At 33.5% G+C, this 20,189-nt stretch overlaps 3 protein-coding genes across 15 annotated transcripts; 2 read left to right on the top strand and 1 right to left on the bottom strand.

Annotated features, from left to right (window-relative positions):
• Positions 1-1,205: 1,205 nt before the first annotated feature.
• Positions 1,206-3,833, top strand: LOC111286561 (E3 ubiquitin-protein ligase RSL1-like). 2 transcript variants are annotated; one of them, XM_089763085.1, is made up of 2 exons: positions 1,206-2,480; positions 3,509-3,644. In XM_089763085.1, exons 1-2 carry the CDS (start codon positions 1,528-1,530, stop codon positions 3,612-3,614), a joined length of 1,059 nt encoding a protein of 352 aa, XP_089619211.1. In that variant the 5' UTR covers positions 1,206-1,527; the 3' UTR covers positions 3,615-3,644. The 2 variants fall into 2 exon arrangements, with proteins under 2 accessions (XP_089619211.1, XP_022732329.1); XM_022876594.2 differs by having other exon boundaries at positions 1,261-2,480; positions 3,618-3,833.
• Positions 3,834-5,490: 1,657 nt separating this feature from the next.
• On the top strand, positions 5,491-9,606 carry LOC111286732 (uncharacterized). 9 transcript variants are annotated; one of them, XM_022876894.2, is made up of 9 exons: positions 5,505-5,689; positions 5,761-5,915; positions 6,296-7,184; positions 7,403-7,495; positions 7,565-7,666; positions 7,755-7,820; positions 8,209-8,274; positions 8,470-8,538; positions 9,022-9,606. In XM_022876894.2, exons 3-9 carry the CDS (start codon positions 6,444-6,446, stop codon positions 9,517-9,519), a joined length of 1,635 nt encoding a protein of 544 aa, XP_022732629.2. In that variant the 5' UTR covers positions 5,505-5,689; positions 5,761-5,915; positions 6,296-6,443; the 3' UTR covers positions 9,520-9,606. The 9 variants fall into 9 exon arrangements, with proteins under 9 accessions (XP_022732632.2, XP_022732633.2, XP_022732627.2 ...); XM_022876896.2 differs by having other exon boundaries at positions 5,509-5,689; positions 5,816-5,915; XM_022876895.2 differs by having other exon boundaries at positions 5,511-5,689; positions 5,784-5,915.
• Positions 9,607-10,210: 604 nt separating this feature from the next.
• LOC111286731 (AT-rich interactive domain-containing protein 4-like) lies at positions 10,211-17,293 on the bottom strand. Of its 4 annotated transcripts, none has more exons than XM_022876891.2 (16): positions 16,941-17,293; positions 16,193-16,586; positions 15,903-16,094; positions 15,573-15,626; positions 15,390-15,478; positions 14,848-15,121; positions 14,692-14,748; positions 13,970-14,001; positions 13,650-13,785; positions 13,384-13,557; positions 12,558-13,109; positions 11,650-11,787; positions 11,479-11,577; positions 11,096-11,196; positions 10,896-10,986; positions 10,211-10,628 (listed from the first exon to the last, which is right to left on the bottom strand). In XM_022876891.2, exons 2-16 carry the CDS (start codon positions 16,346-16,348, stop codon positions 10,533-10,535), a joined length of 2,241 nt encoding a protein of 746 aa, XP_022732626.1. In that variant the 5' UTR covers positions 16,349-16,586; positions 16,941-17,293; the 3' UTR covers positions 10,211-10,532. The 4 variants fall into 4 exon arrangements, 3 of the variants coding, with proteins under 3 accessions (XP_022732626.1, XP_022732625.1, XP_022732624.1); XM_022876890.2 differs by lacking the exon at positions 16,941-17,293 and adding an exon at positions 16,675-16,756; XR_016343197.1 differs by lacking the exon at positions 16,941-17,293 and having other exon boundaries at positions 11,721-11,787; positions 16,193-16,756.
• Positions 17,294-20,189: the final 2,896 nt, after the last annotated feature.

The raw sequence follows: 20,189 nt of genomic DNA, 5'->3' as shown, positions 1-20,189 counted from the left end.
GAACAATAGTCGAATTTCTCTCTACTTTCTGTGATCTAAAATTCTGAATTTCATTTGTTGCATTTTACTTATCCGTTGAGTTTGAAGAGCATATCAGTTTAAACTTTCAAGTCATTTTTTTTATAGAATGTTGAACATGAAAAGTTTTCAGAAACAGAAATCAATTAAAACCAGAATCGAAACAACTTAAGTGCAAGTGCCGGAGCTAATTAATTATGGGGAAAAAGCAAGTAGAGACGCAACAATGAACACAATGCTTCAAACGTATTGGAGTTTCTTCATTGAGCCAAAGGAAATGCCGAGAAGCTATAACAAACTATATATATGCATTGCAAAACTAAAGAAATTTATCATAGTACTACAACAAACTATCAGAGAAGTGTCTAACAAATGTTTTAGTCTTTCACGGGATCTCATTAACCATCTGATAAGATTGTTATTATGGTTATTGTGTGAAAACTATATCTTCATTTACCCTTTTTTTTTTTTTTTTTATATTTGAAGTTGACAAAATTAATTTGATCCCTGTAGATTATAACTAAGAATATTTATATTTAATTTGAGTGAAAAGAAAATTTGATCAACATTGAGAATACGAAAAATTAAAAATGAATGGAGAAAACTTCCTGCAGAATTATTTCTCATTTAATTATACTTATTATTACATAAAAATAAAAAATAAAAATATCTTTGACAATAACACATCCACCCATATTCCTCAAAATTAGAATAGTACTAGTTATCAAAATGGTAAGCTTATATACAATCACTTATCACAATAATTGCCATCTAATTTTGCAAAATATATATAATATAATATGTTTGCTTAGGAAAAATATCTCTTTATTTACCCTTTTCTTTTCTTTTCTTTTCTTTTTTAAAGTAAACCTAAATAATTTTTTTATTATTTCAAGGAATTAATTATTCTTTTATTTAATGCATTTCTCATTTAATTATATAACAGTGCCCCTAATGGAATATGAAGAGATCAATAAATTAATTTAAAATTTCCTTTTTTGAAATAAAATTGGAATTTCTTAAAATAACAGTCTAGGTTCCGTTTAAAAAATTTTGGATTATTGATGTTTATAAGTACTTATATCAAGAACGATTAAATTATTATTTAAGAAAATATTTTATATTTAATATGTTATTTTTTTAAAAATGATTATATGTAATAATGAATGATTTGTGTCATTGTGAGTATAAATGTTCTTTTATTATGATATTATTTAAAATACAAAATAATAATTTCTTTGTAATATACTTTGGTACTAATTCTTTTTGGCCAGGTTGGTACTTAAGCAATAATTAATTAGCCAAATTTCCAAACGAGGTACGGAAACGAAACCTAATCCAAATATTCCACAATATTTATTCGACCGTTCGAAATTAAAAAGGTAATCAAAGAGTTTGGGTGAATTCGAAAAAACCGTAGTGCTAAGTGAAACCCAAAAGCCAAGAAATCACCTCCCTAAAAAAAAATAAGAGGGTTCAAATTCAAGAAATCTCCTATATATTTTCACCATGGTAACCATTACTCCAGTTGATGAAGAAAAATCAGTTAAGAAGCGGAAAATGGAGGGATTAGATTTTCCTCGGCGGGTTGAGATCATTGACCTTGAAAGCGATTTGTTTTGTTTTCCACCCATTAAAGGCAAAGGCACTACCAAGAAAAGTGCAATCTCAGTTGAGCAGTACAGTGATAAAAGGAACCACCAACTTGCCACCAAGGTTTTCCCGACAACCTCGAATAGTAACTTCATCGATCTCGACAACTACGATGATGATTTGTTCGTGCTTAATTTCGAGCCCCCGAAGACTCCTTTGGGGAAGAAGCGTGAAAAAACCAAGAATTCCTTCACTGTTCTCTCCTTAATCGAACCTGGAGAGTCATCAAACACCAAAAAGAACCAAGAGGTCCAAGACGCGTCGTTTATCTGTGAAATCTGCGTTGAACCAAAGCAAGCAAACGAGTCATTTAACATCAAAGGTTGCTCTCACGCTTACTGTACGGTTTGCATGATCAAATATGTAGCTTCAAAACTACAAGACAAGATTACAGCCATAAGTTGTCCCGTAGGAAACTGTGAGGGTTTGTTGGAACCTCAGTACTGTCGCAATATACTTCCAAGAGAAGTTTTTGATAGGTGGGGAGATGCTTTATGTGAGGCAATCATTTTAGGGTCAGAAAGGTTTTATTGTCCTTTTAAAGATTGTTCCATGCTTTTGATTGATGATGGAGGACAGGTTGTAAAGGAATCAGAATGTCCCAATTGTAGGAGACTGTTTTGTGCACAGTGTAAAGTTCCTTGGCATGCTGGGATTGAATGTGGGGAATTTCAGGGGTTGGATAAAGATGAAAGAGAGAGGGAAGATATTATGTTGATGAAGCTAGCTAAGGACAAGAAGTGGTCCAGATGCCCAAAGTGTAGATTCGTTGTTGAGAGAACCGAGGGTTGTAGGCTTATGAGATGCAGGTTAGTTTTTCCTTTTCAGTTTTCCCCTTCATTTACGTTCTATCAGTATTGTGGCTTATATTTGGTTTACTTTGCTACAGCATTGGTCATTGTCTTAGTTCTGTGTTGGTTGCTACTGTTTGAATGGGGAATTTTAATTCTGTTTAATGTATCTTTGTGTTTGAGTTTTATACTTTTTGAAAATGAACTGTTTTATAGTTCTGTATTGCTTTGCCATTTTTCAACAAAAGAATCTGTTCCTTGTTGCCCTTGAATCCCACTATCAATGATTGTTCAACATCATTCATTGTTTTTGTTGACTTATGAAGGCAATTTGACATAGAGAATAATTTTCATCAGAATCTCAAAAAGCAGAGTACTTCAATCTAAAGCACTGACAATGCGTGACATTCTTGTTCTTCTCCCTCGATCAATTGTAATCCACTTACCCCTACCACCTTGAGCGTGTAAGCTTAATGCACAGTCCTCTTACCCCCAAATGTCCAAATCATTAGAGCATAGTCAGAATTTAAGTTATACCCTCAGCTAAATCTTATGGTATTTCTGTCAGCATACGGACAATTCTAAGCTTGTTTGTCTGTCAACACAATACATCTTGGCAATATGAATGACAGTGTAGCCATCAAGCAAATTCAATATGTTCTTAGTTATTAGGATATTGTTTAAGATATTGAAAGTTTAAGAAGCATACAGCTATGGTATTATATAACAAGCTTTAAATCTTGACAAAGTGAAAATTGGATGCCAAATCTTTCCTACATTCATCAATAAGTGTTCTGATAGCATGCTTCTTTGTTATTCTGATCGTCATGGTAATCATAATCTGTTAATATCTTCTAGCTGCCTTTGAGGTGAATGATAGATCTCATCAGTCTTTTGGTTTTCAATCCAATTCCTTGGAGAGAAAGCTACAAATTAGTGCAATGCTGATATTTTATATTTTACATTGGATTGAATTTTAATTTTCAAATTAAGTCGATTTATCAAGTTATACATTCAGCTGATTTAGCACCTTTGATCTCCTGCAGTTGCGTCTTTTTATTACTTGCCTATGCCGCTGAGAACCTTTTAGATTGTGACGTTGGGCTCTTAATAAGCATGAATATGCTGGCTAACTTCTTTTGTGTATGCTAACAGGTGTGGAACTGCTTTCTGCTACGACTGTGGAACAACCCGAGTGGATAGTTACCATTTTTGCCATAACTGTAAACGTTAAACTTCCTGGGATGCATTTATATGCTTCCTTCTACAGAGAATTCTCTTAGTTATATTAATTATGCAAGAGACACGTGTACATTTTCTAGCAATGATTTCTATTTCTTAATTATTCAGAAAGATGCATGGTTTTTCTTTTTTCTTTTTGCATTTTTTAGTATAAAAGAAAAAACTTTGTAAGAGATCAAACATTTTTTAGGATTAAAAAAATAATTTGCTTAACCATGTAACTAAGTTACCATGCCAGATGAAAAGCAACCTACCATCCTGTCATGACTGTGAAATAGCTACCAGGATTTAACGGCTAACACCTAAATCATGGAGCTCCTTTATGAAGTTGGCTACAACTGAAGGCCAAAAATAGATCTATAGTAATGATGCATGATCAATGCACAAGCAATCCTTTAGAAGTGAGATATTATTACTTCATTCTTTTAGGGACTTTGCTCTCTCTTTAAAAATAGAATTTGTTCATGTCCTGAAGAAAAGCAAAGAGTGTGGATGATAAGAATTCATTACTCATCTAAATTAGAGACAACTTGTTTAAAGTTCCCAGGAACAAATTAAGCTCAGATGGAATGGAATCAGTGAATAGAGTAGCTCGAGAGCCTCTTGAAAATATCAACTTTCCACAAAATGTTGAATCAGTACTCTCCTAGTTTGGCAATTCCATCAATTGATACCCCATAACTATTCTTACTTATCCCACATGTTAAAAAAAAAAAAAAAAAATCAAATTGATGCCCTCAAAGCCTGAAACAGACCGAACTTCAAATCTAAAATATCTATGGCTCTGTTAATCCTAAACCATGTTTTCTTCTAGCAAGGCATCTGATTGCACCAAGGATTTTTATTTCCATTGTTCCTGTAGAGTTTTTTGTTGTTTTCTTTGTCGTGATACGCTTGTAACACGGCTTTTATGATGATGTTAACCACACATGAGAAAAAGGATTAATAATTGATTCAAAGATAGGTAAGATGAAATGATGTGCCTCCAAAGCTTTAGCCTTAAGCTGCAAAAGCAATCAACCATTTTAACTATTGTTTTTTTCTTACACTAAAAAATAAAGTCCTAAATTCAGTAAATCCATTACCCTTTTTTAGTTTTGGCTTTGTCTACTAAATTTGACAAAAACAAATCTTTCAAGAAATCAATTAAACTCAACTTACACTAAAAATAAATAAATATTAGAATTTAGAGGTTATTAAATTTAAATTTAATTCAAATGATTCGTATATTTTTTTTTAAATATAAATTTTATTCAATCTTTAGTACTTGCAATTTTTTTAATTATCACAAATTTTTTTTTTAATTTTTAATTTATCTTTGAACATTTTATTTTTATATTTATCTTATTGAAAAAAATATTATTTATATAAACTCTTTTAATAATTTTTAATTGTTAATTTTAATATATAAATATAAAGACTTTAGAGGTTATTTTCGTAATTAAAAGAGTCGGCCCTTAAGTTCCACGGAGCTTAACCTCTCCGCCTTTTTAGGGATGGATGGAAACTTCTCTTGACTAAAATGACGAAAGTGCACCTAATTTGTTGAGAATTAATCCAATGAGTTGCCTTCTTTCAAGGTTAATTTCGTAAAATGATCAGCTCCCGAACATGAGCTATTGTGACGGCATATTGAAAAGCGGAGTGGAACGTTTATCGTATTTAAACTTAATGTTTTTAAAGAAAAGGATAAAGTAACGGAACGGACGAACAGAATATTGGTGACGTGGACGAATCAAACTCATACACGACACTAGAATAAGTAAAAACAAATTATAAGATACTAGAACGAAAATGAGGAAATGAAAAGAGAAAAAGAAGGGAGCGGTTTCTACGTCAAAAGCTAAACATCTTTTCATTCTTTCTTTCTTTCTTTGTTTGCAGCACAGCTGCGCTACAGTCTCTTGTTTGGATGCTAAGAAAGAAAGCAAAGTAAAAATGAAAATAATGGCTTATGCTTTCCACTGCTGACACTCACCTACTTTGTAAGTCTTTTGTTCTTTGGTCTTTTTTTCTGAAACTTTGGTCAAATATTTATGTGTTTTTGTCTTGTAAGTTATTACCAACTTGGGAACCCAGTTTGCATGTTGGAGTTGGGTGTCTGAAAACAGGTTTAGATGATCATATGAAGAGCTGTTGTTATAAGTTATGACGACTGTGTATAAGGTTTTTCTGGGGAATCGAATGTTTGGCTTTTTCTGTGGTAAACGGGTAAGTACTCTAAGCTATCAGATGGGGTGGCTGACTTTGAGGTTTACCAAGGCTTTGTCTGCATAGAGTTGTTGTACTGTTTTTTTTTTTTTTTTTTTTGAAAAAATGATAAAAGGTATATTGAACTGTTACAGCATTTTCTTTTACTGTTTTAATTTTGATTTTCTTGCTGAATTTTATGTATTTGTTTTTCACTTCTTTTTTAGGAATATTTTTGTTACTTTGGTTCTAATATAAATCATTTGGCACATCTCATTCTATCAATTTTCTATGCCATGTGCTGTATATTGTACATTTTCCAAATGGATGATATAAGGATTGACACTTTGAAAATAGCTTCATTACTAATTAATGTTATAGCTCATGAATGTCTTCACCAGGCCAAATACTGAAGTACTTGAATATATATATAAAGAGCTCCGCAGTTTCTTCATCATCGAATGCAAAGCAACAAAATATAAGTGAAATTCTTGAGTAATTTGGAGTTGAGAGTTTTAGCTTGTAAGCTGTCAGCTGTGAATATAGACAATGGATGACTATCTTGATCAGTTTTTCTCCTCCTCATCATTGTCAGATGTGAATGTTAAGGAAAGATCATCTTGGGTTCAATGCGAATCTGATCAGTCAAATGCACTGTTGCCTAGTTCACTTGGAGTATATCGAGATGATAAAAATAGTTCTTCTGTAAGCATGATTAGCTTGAACCACAGCCTGGAGTGTTTAGCTGCACATAATACTCCCTCTCTAGTTCCTAGTGGAGAGTCAGGATGTGGTGTTGAACATGGTTTGATGTCTGGGGAAGGTGGACCACAAATGGTTGGCGAAAATTGCAGCGGTAACTCCTCAAAAGAGATGCTGAATGGAAGCTTAGGATTTGGAAACCTGGGACTGCAATTTAATACAGCTGTTCTTTCCTCTGGTTCACTGAACCTTGGTTCTTCAAACGATCTTCCGGTTGTTGGTGATATGACCCCATCTCTATCGTTTAACGAGAGAGGGCATATATTATGCAATGGAGGAGAATCTTCTGAGTTTCGGAGATCACTTACAGGCTTGGAAACTCTTTCTCCAATTCCACAATTATGGCACCCACAACCTTATGACGGTGTTTCTTCCATTCCCACTTTGACGGGACAAACCAGAATGCAAAGCTCTCGTCTTCAAGGAGAAAATGGAAATGTCGATGAAGAAGGCAATATTAACAGATTTTTTGTTGAGATTGATAAAATTCTGCAACCTGAGAACTTATCCGCATCAATCAATCCAAAGGTACTAATTTCAAATTACGATTCGTATGGTTCGTTTAATTCTGCTGCTAGATGGGCTTTAGAAAACATCTGCTATTCATGAAAGTAAATTTAACTGGCTTGTGGAGGCCCCATTAATTGGATTCTCTGGCTTTACCAGTTATGGTGGAAAGCCAAAGCCTGCATCGTCTGAGAAGCTTAAGTTTTGAATTCTCTTTTGTTGCTTTTGTAATGGATCAGGGAAAACAAGATATGCAAAATTCTCTTTACTCTTCTTTTCCTGCTGACCACCAGATAACAAAGACTACGATTGGCTTGCCTTCTCTGCTGCAGGTACTTGTAGTGGTCTCAATTTTCTCTGGAATTGATTTATGGTCCCTAATTCTCATCATTTTAATACAGAGTGCATCACCTACTCCAAACAGTGGTTGCAATGGAATTGGGAAGCCTCGAGCAAGAGCACGTCGAGGTCAGGCCACTGATCCCCACAGCATTGCAGAGAGGGTCAGTTGTAATACTTCCTGTCATCTAAGTTCATATCCTTGAGTTGTTTTTGAGATTAGAGCTTATTCAATTATTTGCTCAATTGCAGCTTCGAAGAGAGAAGATTGCTGAAAGGATGAAGAATCTGCAAGAGCTAGTACCTAAGTCCAATAAGGTTCTCTTCCGGATGTATTTTGCTATGGTCATGAAAACCTAACTGAAGTACATCGGTTTTGTTTTCAAGTACATGTCCTGGTTGTTTTACGGTCAACATTCTGGATGGCTGTTTGTGTTTGTTTTACTTTTAAAATTGCATACAATATCTTGGCAAGAATATATGGACTGCATGCATAATTTCTACAGTTTTTACCCCCATTCAATTAAGCAAAGGTCAAGTACCATATAAAGGAAAGATGAAGATTGCTCATCATTCTGCAGATAATAGGGAAGAGGATAGTAACGTTTCACGTAAATTTCGCCTTTACGCAATCTGTGCCTTAAAAGCACACTGAATAGCTGATTAATATTACTGACTAATAATTGTTCTTTAATGAACATTGCAGACTGACAAGGCCTCTATGCTTGATGAAATCATAGAGTATGTCAAATTTCTTCAACTCCAAGTCAAGGTAATACTAAGTTTTTGTTAATTTCAAACACCTTGAGAAATTGAACTCAAACTGAATTGATTTTAAGTTTTCTCAATGTTTCTCTCAATTTTCTTTTTGCCCCAAGATAGACAAAAATTAATCAGAACCATAAAAAATTTTAACAGTATTTCGGCTACCATCCGTTAATTTGGTGCTTCTGAAAACTATTTGCAGGTACTTAGCATGAGCAGGCTGGGGGCAGCAGGAGCAGTTGTTCCTCTCATCACTGATGGTCAAGCAGAGGTGCCAAATTCTTGCTTCTTTAAGTTGATGCACTCTTTGTCCCTTATTGTGAGGTCAAGAAATTAATTGGTGTTTCTGCATCTTTTTGTTACAACTTAAAAGATGATTATAGAGTTTAAAGGGAGTGATCTGTAAGCAAACCCTACCCAAATGCTGTCAGGTCGTTCTTCTTATTTGTGGGTCAAAGTATCTTGGTACTAGATCCCGGTAGGATAACTCATAGGTCCTATCTTATCAACGGCTGCTGCTCCAGTAGCACTAAAACATAGAAATTCCCCGATTATATTGAAGTAAGAATATCTTGCAAACCAACCAAGGGCACTTGGACTACATCAACTTTTCTTATGTCAAGATTATATTAACCTAGAGATCATTTTATAGAATTTAGAAAGAAACATTGTTCTAATTCCTGAACATTCGTATCACAAAGTTAAAAGTTCTATTGTTAGCTATTAACAGTTTGGCTAAATTCTGTTCTGTCAGGGATCTAAGGGTTTATCACTTACACCCTTGGTGGGTCATGGAGTTGATTTGTCACCATCTCCTGATCAAGTTGTTATCGAACAAGAAGTGGTGAAGCTCATGGAATCCAATGTGACAATGGCCATGCAATATCTACAAAGTAAAGGTCTCTGCCTTATGCCGATTGCACTCGCTGCTGCCATCTCCAATGGAAAGACGTCGTCATCATCAGCTCCTGCTTCTGAGGAGAGGAAGAAATTTGGATTCACCAACATTCCTAAAAACAATGATATTATTCACAACACCTGCAGCAGCAATGGTCATGTTCAAAACTGCAACTGCAGCAGCAGCAGCAGCAGCAGCAGTAGCAGCAGTGGCAGCTTGTCTGGTGATGGGATTCATCCCATGACCTCTGATGGTAATTTTATGATTGGAAAGATCAGTGCTGGTATTATGGCCAATGGTTGCAATGGCACCTTCAAACAAGAGGAAGTGAACACTCTGTGCACTGCAAAATGACTGAATCCTAAACTGTAAACGGTGGGCTTGAACACTAAAACGTCAATTAACTAAAAATATATATACTTAATATTTTAAACTGCCAAACTCTCCATGTGTTTTATCCACATGTTTTGCCTTCTCTTTTTCCCTCTTATATCTTGGCATGACAAGCAGTATGAGAGAGTTGTGTTTGCAAATATGTACAAAGCATGGACATATAATGCTGATCTCATTGGTGAATGTAAGAACATGCAGATTTATATGTTCAGTCAATTATTTTATTAAAAAAAATTGCTTCATCGTTTGTTGATACAAACCTTCTGCTTTACTTCAGAAATCCATTAGGTCGCCATGCATCCGTTTATCTCGACCTCTTCTGTTGCTATGAGCTAGCCAAACCTAACCTAGCCATCTAAAACCCCAAGTAGAGCTGAGGCTTCTTTCGCTATCTCCTATGTCTGCATGTTCCATCTTGGCTGGTATCGCCTCCATGTCACTATGGACTTCGTCTACCTGAATTTGAATTCAAGATCCTCTGAATTCCCCAAAAACAACATGAGAGCTTTCGTATCCAACCAATAGTCAACACAACCCAACCCAAATAAACAGAATGTTTGATAATTATTGTTGACAAAGTGCTAATTGTCTTGGTAGAAGAGAACAACCAGAGAAAAAAAAAATCCAACCATTTCATACCGTGAGCAAAATCTACTAGGAAAAAACTACCTCGTTACTTTAATTGAGTAAAATACGAATACATTCTACAGTTACTCTTCTTGATCTCTGTTTTGTAGAATACAAAATATTGGGGAAAAATTGGGAGCCTCGTTAATTGCCTGATCTATATATATGAGAACAACAATGGGGATACAATACAATAATTACATTCCTAACATGGTGCCTTATCTCATGCATTATATTGAGGAAAAAAAAGAAAAAGAAAATAAAACAAAAAGAGATATATTTCTTCTAAGTTGGGAAAAGAAGGGGGAGGGAGTGTCGGGAGGAATCTAAAGTGAATCAAAGCTTTGTCAATAACCATTCATAGTTTTCTGGGGTTTCTTCTTGAAATTTGAGATGCTACAGTGTGGACAAACGTACTCCAGCCCATCTGTTTTTGCATAATCCTGCCATTCAGACGATAAATATCAAGTTAATTGCAATCCAATCAAATAGATCAGCCAAGCAAAAAGAACTCAAAATTGCAAACAATGACACCGCTATTGTATATTTGTATTCAGTCCTGAAGACATATAAAACATATTTTTTACTTGCCGCAGATCTCATCCAAAAGGATACAACATATAGCTATGTTACTGATGCTGCTTCTATTTATAAATCCCTTTTGCCTATTGACATTCATCTCTTGACAAGAATATTTAGAGAAGGCATACCTTAAACGCTCCAAGCCCCTGCCGCCTATCACAGCCAAAGTGAGCCCACTCGCCACAAATTCCACAGTTTACCCAGTCACCTGCAGCACTACTGTTGCCACACAAAAACTCTCCAGTGTCAGTACTGCAAATAGTTCTGTAGATGTGCAAACTCACTGTGTATGTGTGTGCACACAAGGGAATGAGAGAGAGAGAGAGACCTGTGACACAACAGGCAGCATTCTCCATCTACATCATCATGAGCTAATTCATACTCTAGAAGGTAAGTCTCATAATGTCTTTTCAGAGTGTTGCCCACTCCCTAGGTAATTATAGGAAAAAGAACCAATAAGTTGTAGAGACATTAGAAAGTTTCTATGACAACAAGCTAGAACTCAATAGAATGAAACAACATACAACAAAAACATAAAAGTGGAAAACACAAAATGTCATTTGAAGAACTTAAGGATCAAAAGGAAAGAGGATTTCGAATTTTTAGTGAAGCTCTACAAAAACATCAAACTATCTTTGAAGTTATGCTTTTCACATCAATAAAAGTATTATCACAAAGGAAAACTTTAAGGCTAACAACTTGAAAACATACAGTCATTCTATTTGTCATTGTGTGATTGCGCATCTTCGAAAAAACTTGACCCTTCCAATTTATGCCATTCCCTACATGAAAGCCTCCTCTTGACACCACCTGTAAGGGACATCTTTTAATACACATTTTTTGCCAGATTTACAGTCATATTTAGCACAAAGAATAGCTTACCTCTCTATACAAGTTAAAAAGGTCAAGACGTTTTGCATTCAGAATAGCATCAGGAAACTCGGCTAACCCACCTTGAGGAACGAGACGAGTATGTCCCCGAAGAATCAGAAACTGCATTACATCTCTCAAAAATTCTTCCTGCCAGAATATAAAGCAACAGGAGAAACATAAACATTAGAAGAACAAACTCGCAGAGATACTAAATTATGCAAGCTTCAATAATTACTTCTCTAGCTGCATGATAAGATTCACCCGAACACCTATCTTTTTTTGTGGTGATGAACAAAAGTAAATCAACAAAGAGTTATAACAGAGAAGAAGACCACAATTTTTTTAATTTAATTTCTCTCTCATGAACAAAAACTATTAAGCACAAATGATTAGCATATCTGAATAACATAAATAAGAAGTTTGAATATAAGGCAAAAATAGATGTATAATTGTAGTCATCTTCTGCAATAACTAGAGAATGATCCAGCAAAATTATTACAGGGGCAGAGCAAAAAAGAAACCATATTGAGAAGAAAAATTCAAAGCTTATTCTGACCATTCTAACACATTTTTCATTAAATAATTCATTATCATAGTGCAAGTTCATCTCTAAGCACACACTAGTCAATTACACCAGACAGCAATGTATAGCTTTATTTAAGATATATTTTCCTAATTCCTGTGGCATGCATGAGATTTTTTTGACATCAGAGAATCACACTGTGCCATTCCCAACCCAGGGATCGCAGGCCCTATCAGCTAGAGTGGATAAAACCTTGTAAAGTTGACAAGAATATCCATAAAGGCATATGCATCTTAGCATAGATCATAAGCCAGCACTACACTATGTAAATTCACCCCACACGTGGACACAATATTCACAAATTCTTAACTCAAACTCTGAGAAGATGACTAACCTCTGAGCAAACCTGTATAGGGGCTCTACCACAACCATGTTTCTTAAGAGGTAATGGATTTAAAGAAATAATCTGCTGGGCCTGATAAGAACTCGACAATGCTTTCCGATGTGTAACAGGAGCAGGTTGCTTTACAGGAACTACTGGCAAGTTAACCTTTCCTTGGTCACCATCGTATCTCTCAGCCTCAGAAAATCCAGAAAAAGGAAGTATCTTATGACGATGTGTGTGAGGAATTGGCCTCATAGCAGCAAATTTTGGTTTTGGTCTTGCATTACCATTTACACCTTCCATGACAGTACAGTTTAGAGGTTTAGTGTCCTTACATGGCTCTGATCTTTTACGAGAAGGTGCCGGAGGCACCAACCAGCTGGGAGATCTGGCAATCACAGAACTAGCCCATAGGGGATCTTTGTCCTGCCTCGTGCAAAAGAAAAGCAGCCGTTCAGCATCATCTTTTTCAAAAGAAGCAACCGACAACCCTTGGATGCTAGCAATCCCCAGCATAACTAAGCTGCGGTAGGATGCATCTGGCGCAAGTTGCCTCAAAACCTGTTAAGCCATTCCCAGAAACAGATCATGATGACAAAAATAAAAATCAAGCTAACTAAAACAGAATTACCATCATGAAATCTCAAGGCATAATTCAGTAAAACTTTCTCCTTCAAATGTTTATTCATACCTCTACTGAAGTTTATGGTAAAAGAGTCTGCACATGCACCCGTAATTAAACATGCAACAAACACGGATGAAACACACAAAGAAATGCATAAAAAGATAGAAAAATTTAAGAGAAAGAATAAGATTGTTAAAGAGAAAATCAGACCAGTGATGCCCAAGTGGGAACCTTCATGCACACTTCAAACACACTCGCTCCACAGGCAATTGAGGCTGATCTACGAGGCTCGGATGAAGGCAATTTGATTTCATCAGAACTTGATTGTGCATGGACGAGCTGACTCTTCTCGATAAGCTCATTTTTTATATGATTCTCCAAAAGCTAAGACAACAAAACAAGGAACAAAAAACAAGACTTTCAGATATGAACTTAAAGAAATAACACTAGCAATTATCCCGATCAAAATTACTTGCCTGATCATTAAAACAAGTCTGTGCGCTACCGGACACTAAAAATGATATGTGAGCCGAACTACAGGTTGAGAAATCACAACGCATGGTCACTACACCACGAGAAAATGTCCCCGCCTGAAGAGGTGGTGGTGGAGCACTATAAGAATAAATGTCGTTAGATGTTGATGATAATGACACAAAAGAAACTTGGAGGTAGCAGTAAGTGGGGAATGGGAAATCCATAAAAGAAAAGATCAAAGTCACAAATGCTCAACCTCAGAACCTGAACAAAGCCAGCCCCTCCCATAACAAACTATAACGAAACTCAAAGTTATCAATACCTTGCACGGTTATGGAGTTTGCTCCCACGTATCTGAAACAAATGCCACAGTGAATCTAGTTAATAAGTGGATAAAGCAGATGATGCCTGTACATGCTACAAATATATAATTATGGAAATATATGGTACTCTTCTCTCATGTGAGTATGAACATCAAACCAATTGAATATATGCATCAATTATCATGTCATTAAGCCCTACTACAGCAAAGCCACTGCATGAGCAACCTTGTGTAGCTCAATTTGATGGCATGTATAGAATAGCATTGATCTCATTCATAAATTTTTCTTATGCCATTTTGATTATCAAGGTGAAGATGACATGCGCACCCTTGCTAATTGCGGTAGGTACTTTTATTTCAGCTTGCTGATCTTTCCATGCCAAAAATGAATTTTGCAAAGGAGAATGCAGCCACCATACTGCTGTCCAGAAGGACTATGGTGAACCGAAATCTAATAGAATTATCATTTCAAACCTTTGGGAAGAGAGGATGGAGATGTGTAACTTTTAAGAAAAAAGGGAGGGAAGGATGGAGGATCTTGTGCTGTCATCACCATTAAAAACACACCAGGTGTTACTCAAACCAAATGTAGATGCAGCCATAACTAACATAATCTCTTAGATGATGATGTTCAAAAGATGGTAGTGCAAAACAAACATATAAGCCAAAACAGGAAAACTAAAGATATACATTCAAGAAAAAAAACACTTGTACAGACTTACTTCTATGCTCAGGAGGGCATTAAGTCCATCTTCCAAAGATCCCAACAGGAATGCATCCTGCAGGGCGTACAGTTAATAACCAATATAAACAAGGATGAACAGAGTATTAGATACAATTAATGACTCAACAAAGGAACAACTAAAACTCAATACTACCAATTCACATGGTGATCCACAAACAAGAAACCTCATAGTCACATCATCATCATATATCTTTATGGCGGGAAGATTTTCAGGAGAGCCTTCTTCCTCTTGCATATCTACCTCTGGTTGAGAAACATCAATCTTGGGAGGCTCCCCGAGCAGACGTGGTCCTGGCTTAACACTTTGTTTCTGACTATTAGAAGAGGCAATATTGTTGTTCCATAAACAGTACAGTCTAAAAGAAGCATGGGCAAGTTGGAATGCATCCCATGTATGGCTACATGAACTGCAATAGACCAAAACTGCAAAAATTTAGTACTGTCTCCAAGTAAAGTAAAATTTCTTCCAGTTTGTAGGTAATAATTCAGTGAGCCTTAAAATAGGTGAAGTCATCTAAAATGGATGCGTAAATTTGCATTATTAACCAATTCCCAAAATTAACAGCAATAGCAGCTACCTCTTTGGACAATTAACACGCTACAACCACTATTCAGGAAGATAGGGAAAGCAAGTCTTGCTTTATATATAAAATGAGCAGAAGTAGAAGATCCTACCTTTGTATCACCGATAACAGTGCTTGACGAAAATGGCAGGCTGCATAAAACGAGAATGTATTTTTCCAATATATAACATAAGGGACTCCCTGCCAAAGAGAAATGAATATCAATAACATTTTTATAAAAACATGAAGAATGAATTTCCAATCGTTTGCCAATGACCATGATCAATAATTTTACCTTGGAGTGAAGTGCCTCTGCCAATTTGTCACCATTGGGGGTCTCTAAATAAACCTGCACAAACATTTGAAAATAGATTAATTCAACATATATAATGATTAACGAACTTTAAATAAGCACTGAAACCTGCAAAACTTGTAAAATAAGTCACATAACAAAAAGGAAATAATAAATGTATCAAGAACTTAAGAGGGAAAAGATTAAAAAAAAGTATAAAAAACTCAATCCTGTCCCATATCTGTAGCACCTTATCACACAATTTCAGGGAGAATGTGATCAAATAATAAACTCTATCCAACAATTATAATAACAGAATCATGCATCACTAACAGTGGTGGGCAATGTGGAACCAAAGAGTCCGCATAAGGCTTCTGGAGTGGACAAGTCAACATATCCCCAAACCAGAGAGCCAATTTCTTCGCTATCTGCAGTCTGCTCTCCTTGCAAGTAAACAATATTTGGCTCTAAAGATTCAAGAACCCGCCGGAACTCATCAACGCTAGGGTTGTTCAGAAGCTGAACCTGCACTCACACGCATGAACATGTCACAACTTTACAACAATTTTCTGCTAAAACGCCAAAATTTTAAAAATGTCGAACTGTTAAGATGATTCATATACCTCGATGCGCCCTGAAGAAGCAAGCTCTGGAAAGGGGAATCTGGGCTTATCATCAGAATCTGACTGCTTCGGTCTATTATCAGAAACTTTATCACCACAAAGAACTGCAAGGAGACTGCAATGGTTCCTTGAAGACCCTTGAGCACTAAACATCATGCAAACATGCCAGACCCAACAAAACTCAAGCTTGCCAATAAGTATAAGGCACCAATGCCTCCTTTTAAGAAATCCCAAAAACCTAAAACACTACTGGGAAATCAAATCAAAACCCTAAAAAGCTTGCTGCAAATCTGATAACTCAAAAATCCCACCTCTCAAAATCTCTGGGCTTTCAAAAATTCTGCCAGAGAGTGCAAAGAAACTTCACCTTGTATTTGCAGACACTTCAAAATCCCTAAAAACCAAAGCTAAAAGAATTCAAAATTTGAAGAAAAACCACCAACCCAGATGAGATTAGCAAGGAAATAGAGAACTCATATTACCAAGAAAATTCCCAATGAACAGAAAGAAGCAAACCCTCCCAAAGAACAAAAATCGAAAAGTAAAAAAGAAATCCCTTTGTTTAAGAATACTCACTCTAATAATAAAATATATATCAAATAAAACACCCGAAAGGACATCTTTCTTTCACCTAATAAAAATCCCCCTCTCACTCCCCTTTGACAAAAACAATAAAAAAAATAAAAACCCAAAATCAAAATCAAAATCCTATAACGCAATAAATAATTGTAACTAAAAAAATTAAAACCTTTTTTCGCATTGTTTGATTAATATCCAAAAGGCCCAGCCCCCTCCCTTTTTTTCTTCTTTGTTGTCAGTTTGTATTTTAATAACTACAGTTTCCTTTTCCCCAATCACATTCTCGTATATGAAATCCATTTCATGAACCGTTTGATCAGGAAACCCACAAAGAAAAGAAATACCCATTTGTTAATTGAACCCATTTGTTAATTGAACTCTTAATTGACTTTTTATTAATCTGTTTCTTTCACATTTGATACCATGTTACCATTAGTACTACTACTACTACATTATATTCGTTAACTTTGAGAATGTGAACTTTTTCTTTATCTGCTCCCTGATTTTTGTGTTCTTGACATTAAAAAATTTTAATACTACTGAAAAATCTCCTATACACTTAGTACTACAAAAGTTTAGAAGGTATTTCTTTTTTCTTTTTTCGGGTTTTTGATTTTGGACACAAATTCAGGGCGTTCTGTTCTCATTGTCAAAGGTTGTCAGTATCATCTCGATGATCATCATCAATCTTTTGCTCTTGGGTCTTCGATTAAATGACATTTTTTTCCCAAGACTGCTCCATATTTATCTAACAGAATTTAACCCAGAAAAAAAGTTATGTTTTTAAATAATGTATTTGGTTGAATTGAATTGTGGAGAATGTTAAAAGAGTGAATTTAACAATTTATAATTTTATATATTTATATTATATTTTATATAAAAATTACGTATTAAAATTTATATTTATATAAAAATATAAAATATTTTTTATTTTATTAAATTTATATATAAAATTATTTTAATTATTTTTTGCCTGTTTCGATACATTTGATTAGATTTGTGCTTCTTTGAATAAGAAGTTTTAAATAAACTTTGCTTGTATAAAAGTAATCTCCCGATTAAAACAGTGTTTTAGGCTAACTAAAAGTATCATTGAATGCCATTTGTCATCCAACCAGGTCTCATCTTTTTTTTTTATCTAAAATTTTTTTTAAATATCAAAAAATTTAAAAATCAATAATTAAATGAAAATTTTGGATTTTTTTAGAAAAATCTATTAAAATATATCAATATATTTAACTTTATTAAATTAAACTGAATAAAAAAATTTGTTTAAAAAAATTCAAAATAAAATTTTAAAAATATTGTAATTTATAATTTTTTTATATCTTCATACATAAATAATATATATATACATTTAAACTCAAATAATTTATATTATTTTAAAATAAAATAGTCATTAACAGCACCTAACTAAAGAAATCCAGTAACAACTTAATATAATCCAATGGCATTTGCATTTAACAAGTGTGAAGTTAAAAAAGAAAAATTTCAACTCTAGTAGACCTCGCTCCTATAATTGGTAAAAATTTTAAAATATTTAAATATGATAATTTAAAATATGATATAAATAAAATATAAAATATAAAAATAATATATCTTAAAATTTTATTAATAATAAAAAATTATTTTATATTTTTATATTGATATAAAATATGATACATCATTTTTATATAAAATACAATATAAATATATAAATTTAATATTTTATATAATATAAATACATGAATTATCAAATTTAATTAATTATCATGTTTTAACCAAAAATAATTAAAAAAATTATAAAACTACATCCACTTAAAAATATTAATATATGGGCTTACTCAGATAACATAGTTATTCTCTCTTAGATTTAGATTTATGATTTCGAGATTGCTCATGAAAAATTATCCTAATATCAGAATTCATAAGCGGAGTTAATTCCACGCTTTTTTTCCACGATGTCATGAAAGAAAACATGGAATCCTTCTCTATAATCAAGTATGTCATCTCCTTTAATTATTTAAAGGACAATAATTATTGTTTTTAATGTGTTTTTAAGATTAAAAATATATTTGATAATTTAAAATATTATACAATAAGATGATATAAATATTATATGAAAAAAATAAATGTAATATAAATTAAAGTTTTAATAATAAGTATATATAAATTTAATAAAAAAATATTTTATTTTTATATTAATATAAATTATAACATATAATTTTTATATAAAATACGACATAAATACATAAATTTTATTATTTTGTACAATACAAATATTTATTGAATCTAATAATAAAAAAAAAACTCATCTATAACAAGGAACAAAGATAAACTTATGCCTAAAAGATTCACTTTATTAACAAAATATTTCTTCCCAATAGTGATTCGTTTAGGATATTTAGGATTATTATGATATTAATATCTTATCTTATTATATAATTACATCGAAAAAACTACATTTTTAAATGAAGATTTTGAAAAAAAAAAAAAGAAAACATAAAACCACCTTGAAAGTTTCAGAGAAAAGAAAAGGGTGAGGATTTTTGGGTTTCTTTGAGCTTTTTTTTGGGCTCAAGTAGCCCAATGTTTATTCTTGAAAGGTCCAATTGCCTAGACCCATAAAATAAAACGCAGACGAGAGGCTTCTGTAAGGTTGCAACGCCCTGATAATTACGGGGGATCGTTGACTTCTCGTGGCCACTTGAAGAAAGTTAAAACTGAAAATCTTTTGTTTCGTGCCACAAAAATAGTTTTCTAATATAAAAGAGTTACGTATTGTACTTGATTTCTGCGATTTTTTTTTTTTTAAACCTTAAAACAAAAAATATGTAACAATTGATGAATAAAAGTAAACACTATTTTGAAAAATTAATACCATTATATAATGATAAATAAAAATGGTCAAACACTGTGCTTTTGGGTGTTTGACGTATTAATGGCTATAAATGATTCAATTAGTAATGTCACGTGCCATGCGTGTTTTGCCTCTGGCATTCAAAGGCAAAATTGTCAATAGTTGAAATTTCAAAAGCTTTTGCAAAGGTGATATACAACTGTCAGTAGTTGAATGGTTTGATTTTCCTAAAAATATAAGTAACCAAAAAAAAATCCTATTAGAAAAACATGGTTTGAAATTATATGTAAAATGCATTTTCATTTTGTTTAAAAACATTTTAAATTTATTTGTTTCATTTCCTTAGTTGTAAGCACAAAGAAAAAACGATTAATAGAAGACAAGTGTATTTGTTGAGAGTTAAATTGAAATTTTAATTTAATTGATTTACATAATTAAAATATTTAATATGTTTGAGTTTAAATTTTAATATTTATAATTTTTTTAATTTTTAGATTATAATTTATTTTATAAAAAAAAATGTATTCGCAGGGAGTATATTTTTAACATATAAAATAAAGTGGTCGTCACATATGTTTC

The sequence above is a fragment of the Durio zibethinus genome, chromosome 6 (assembly GCF_047325235.1).
Source record: "Durio zibethinus cultivar Kanyao isolate XHJ-2024 chromosome 6, ASM4732523v1, whole genome shotgun sequence".
Classification (NCBI taxonomy): domain Eukaryota; kingdom Viridiplantae; phylum Streptophyta; class Magnoliopsida; order Malvales; family Malvaceae; genus Durio; species Durio zibethinus.
This window is presented reverse-complemented; position numbering and strand designations above follow the sequence as displayed.

Bases quoted from the DNA above. Each gene is read 5' to 3' on its own strand.
- LOC111286731 (XM_022876891.2), bottom strand. From the start codon at position 16,348: ATGATGTTTAGTGCTCAAGGGTCTTCAAGGAACCATTGCAGTCTCCTT. The intron at 13,558-13,649 runs GCAAGTAATTTT...TTGTTGTCTTAG, and splicing joins AGACTTGTTTTAATGATCAG to CTTTTGGAGAATCATATAAA. The intron at 11,197-11,478 runs GTATGTTTTCAA...ATAATTACCTAG, and splicing joins CAATGACAAATAGAATGACT to GGAGTGGGCAACACTCTGAA.
- LOC111286561 (XM_089763085.1), top strand. From the start codon at position 1,528: ATGGTAACCATTACTCCAGTTGATGAAGAAAAATCAGTTAAGAAGCGG. The intron at 2,481-3,508 runs GTTAGTTTTTCC...GATCTCCTGCAG, and splicing joins TGTAGGCTTATGAGATGCAG to TTGCGTCTTTTTATTACTTG.
- LOC111286732 (XM_022876897.2), top strand. From the start codon at position 6,444: ATGGATGACTATCTTGATCAGTTTTTCTCCTCCTCATCATTGTCAGAT. The intron at 7,496-7,564 runs GTACTTGTAGTG...ATTTTAATACAG, and splicing joins GCTTGCCTTCTCTGCTGCAG to AGTGCATCACCTACTCCAAA. The intron at 8,275-8,469 runs GTAATACTAAGT...AACTATTTGCAG, and splicing joins TTCTTCAACTCCAAGTCAAG to GTACTTAGCATGAGCAGGCT.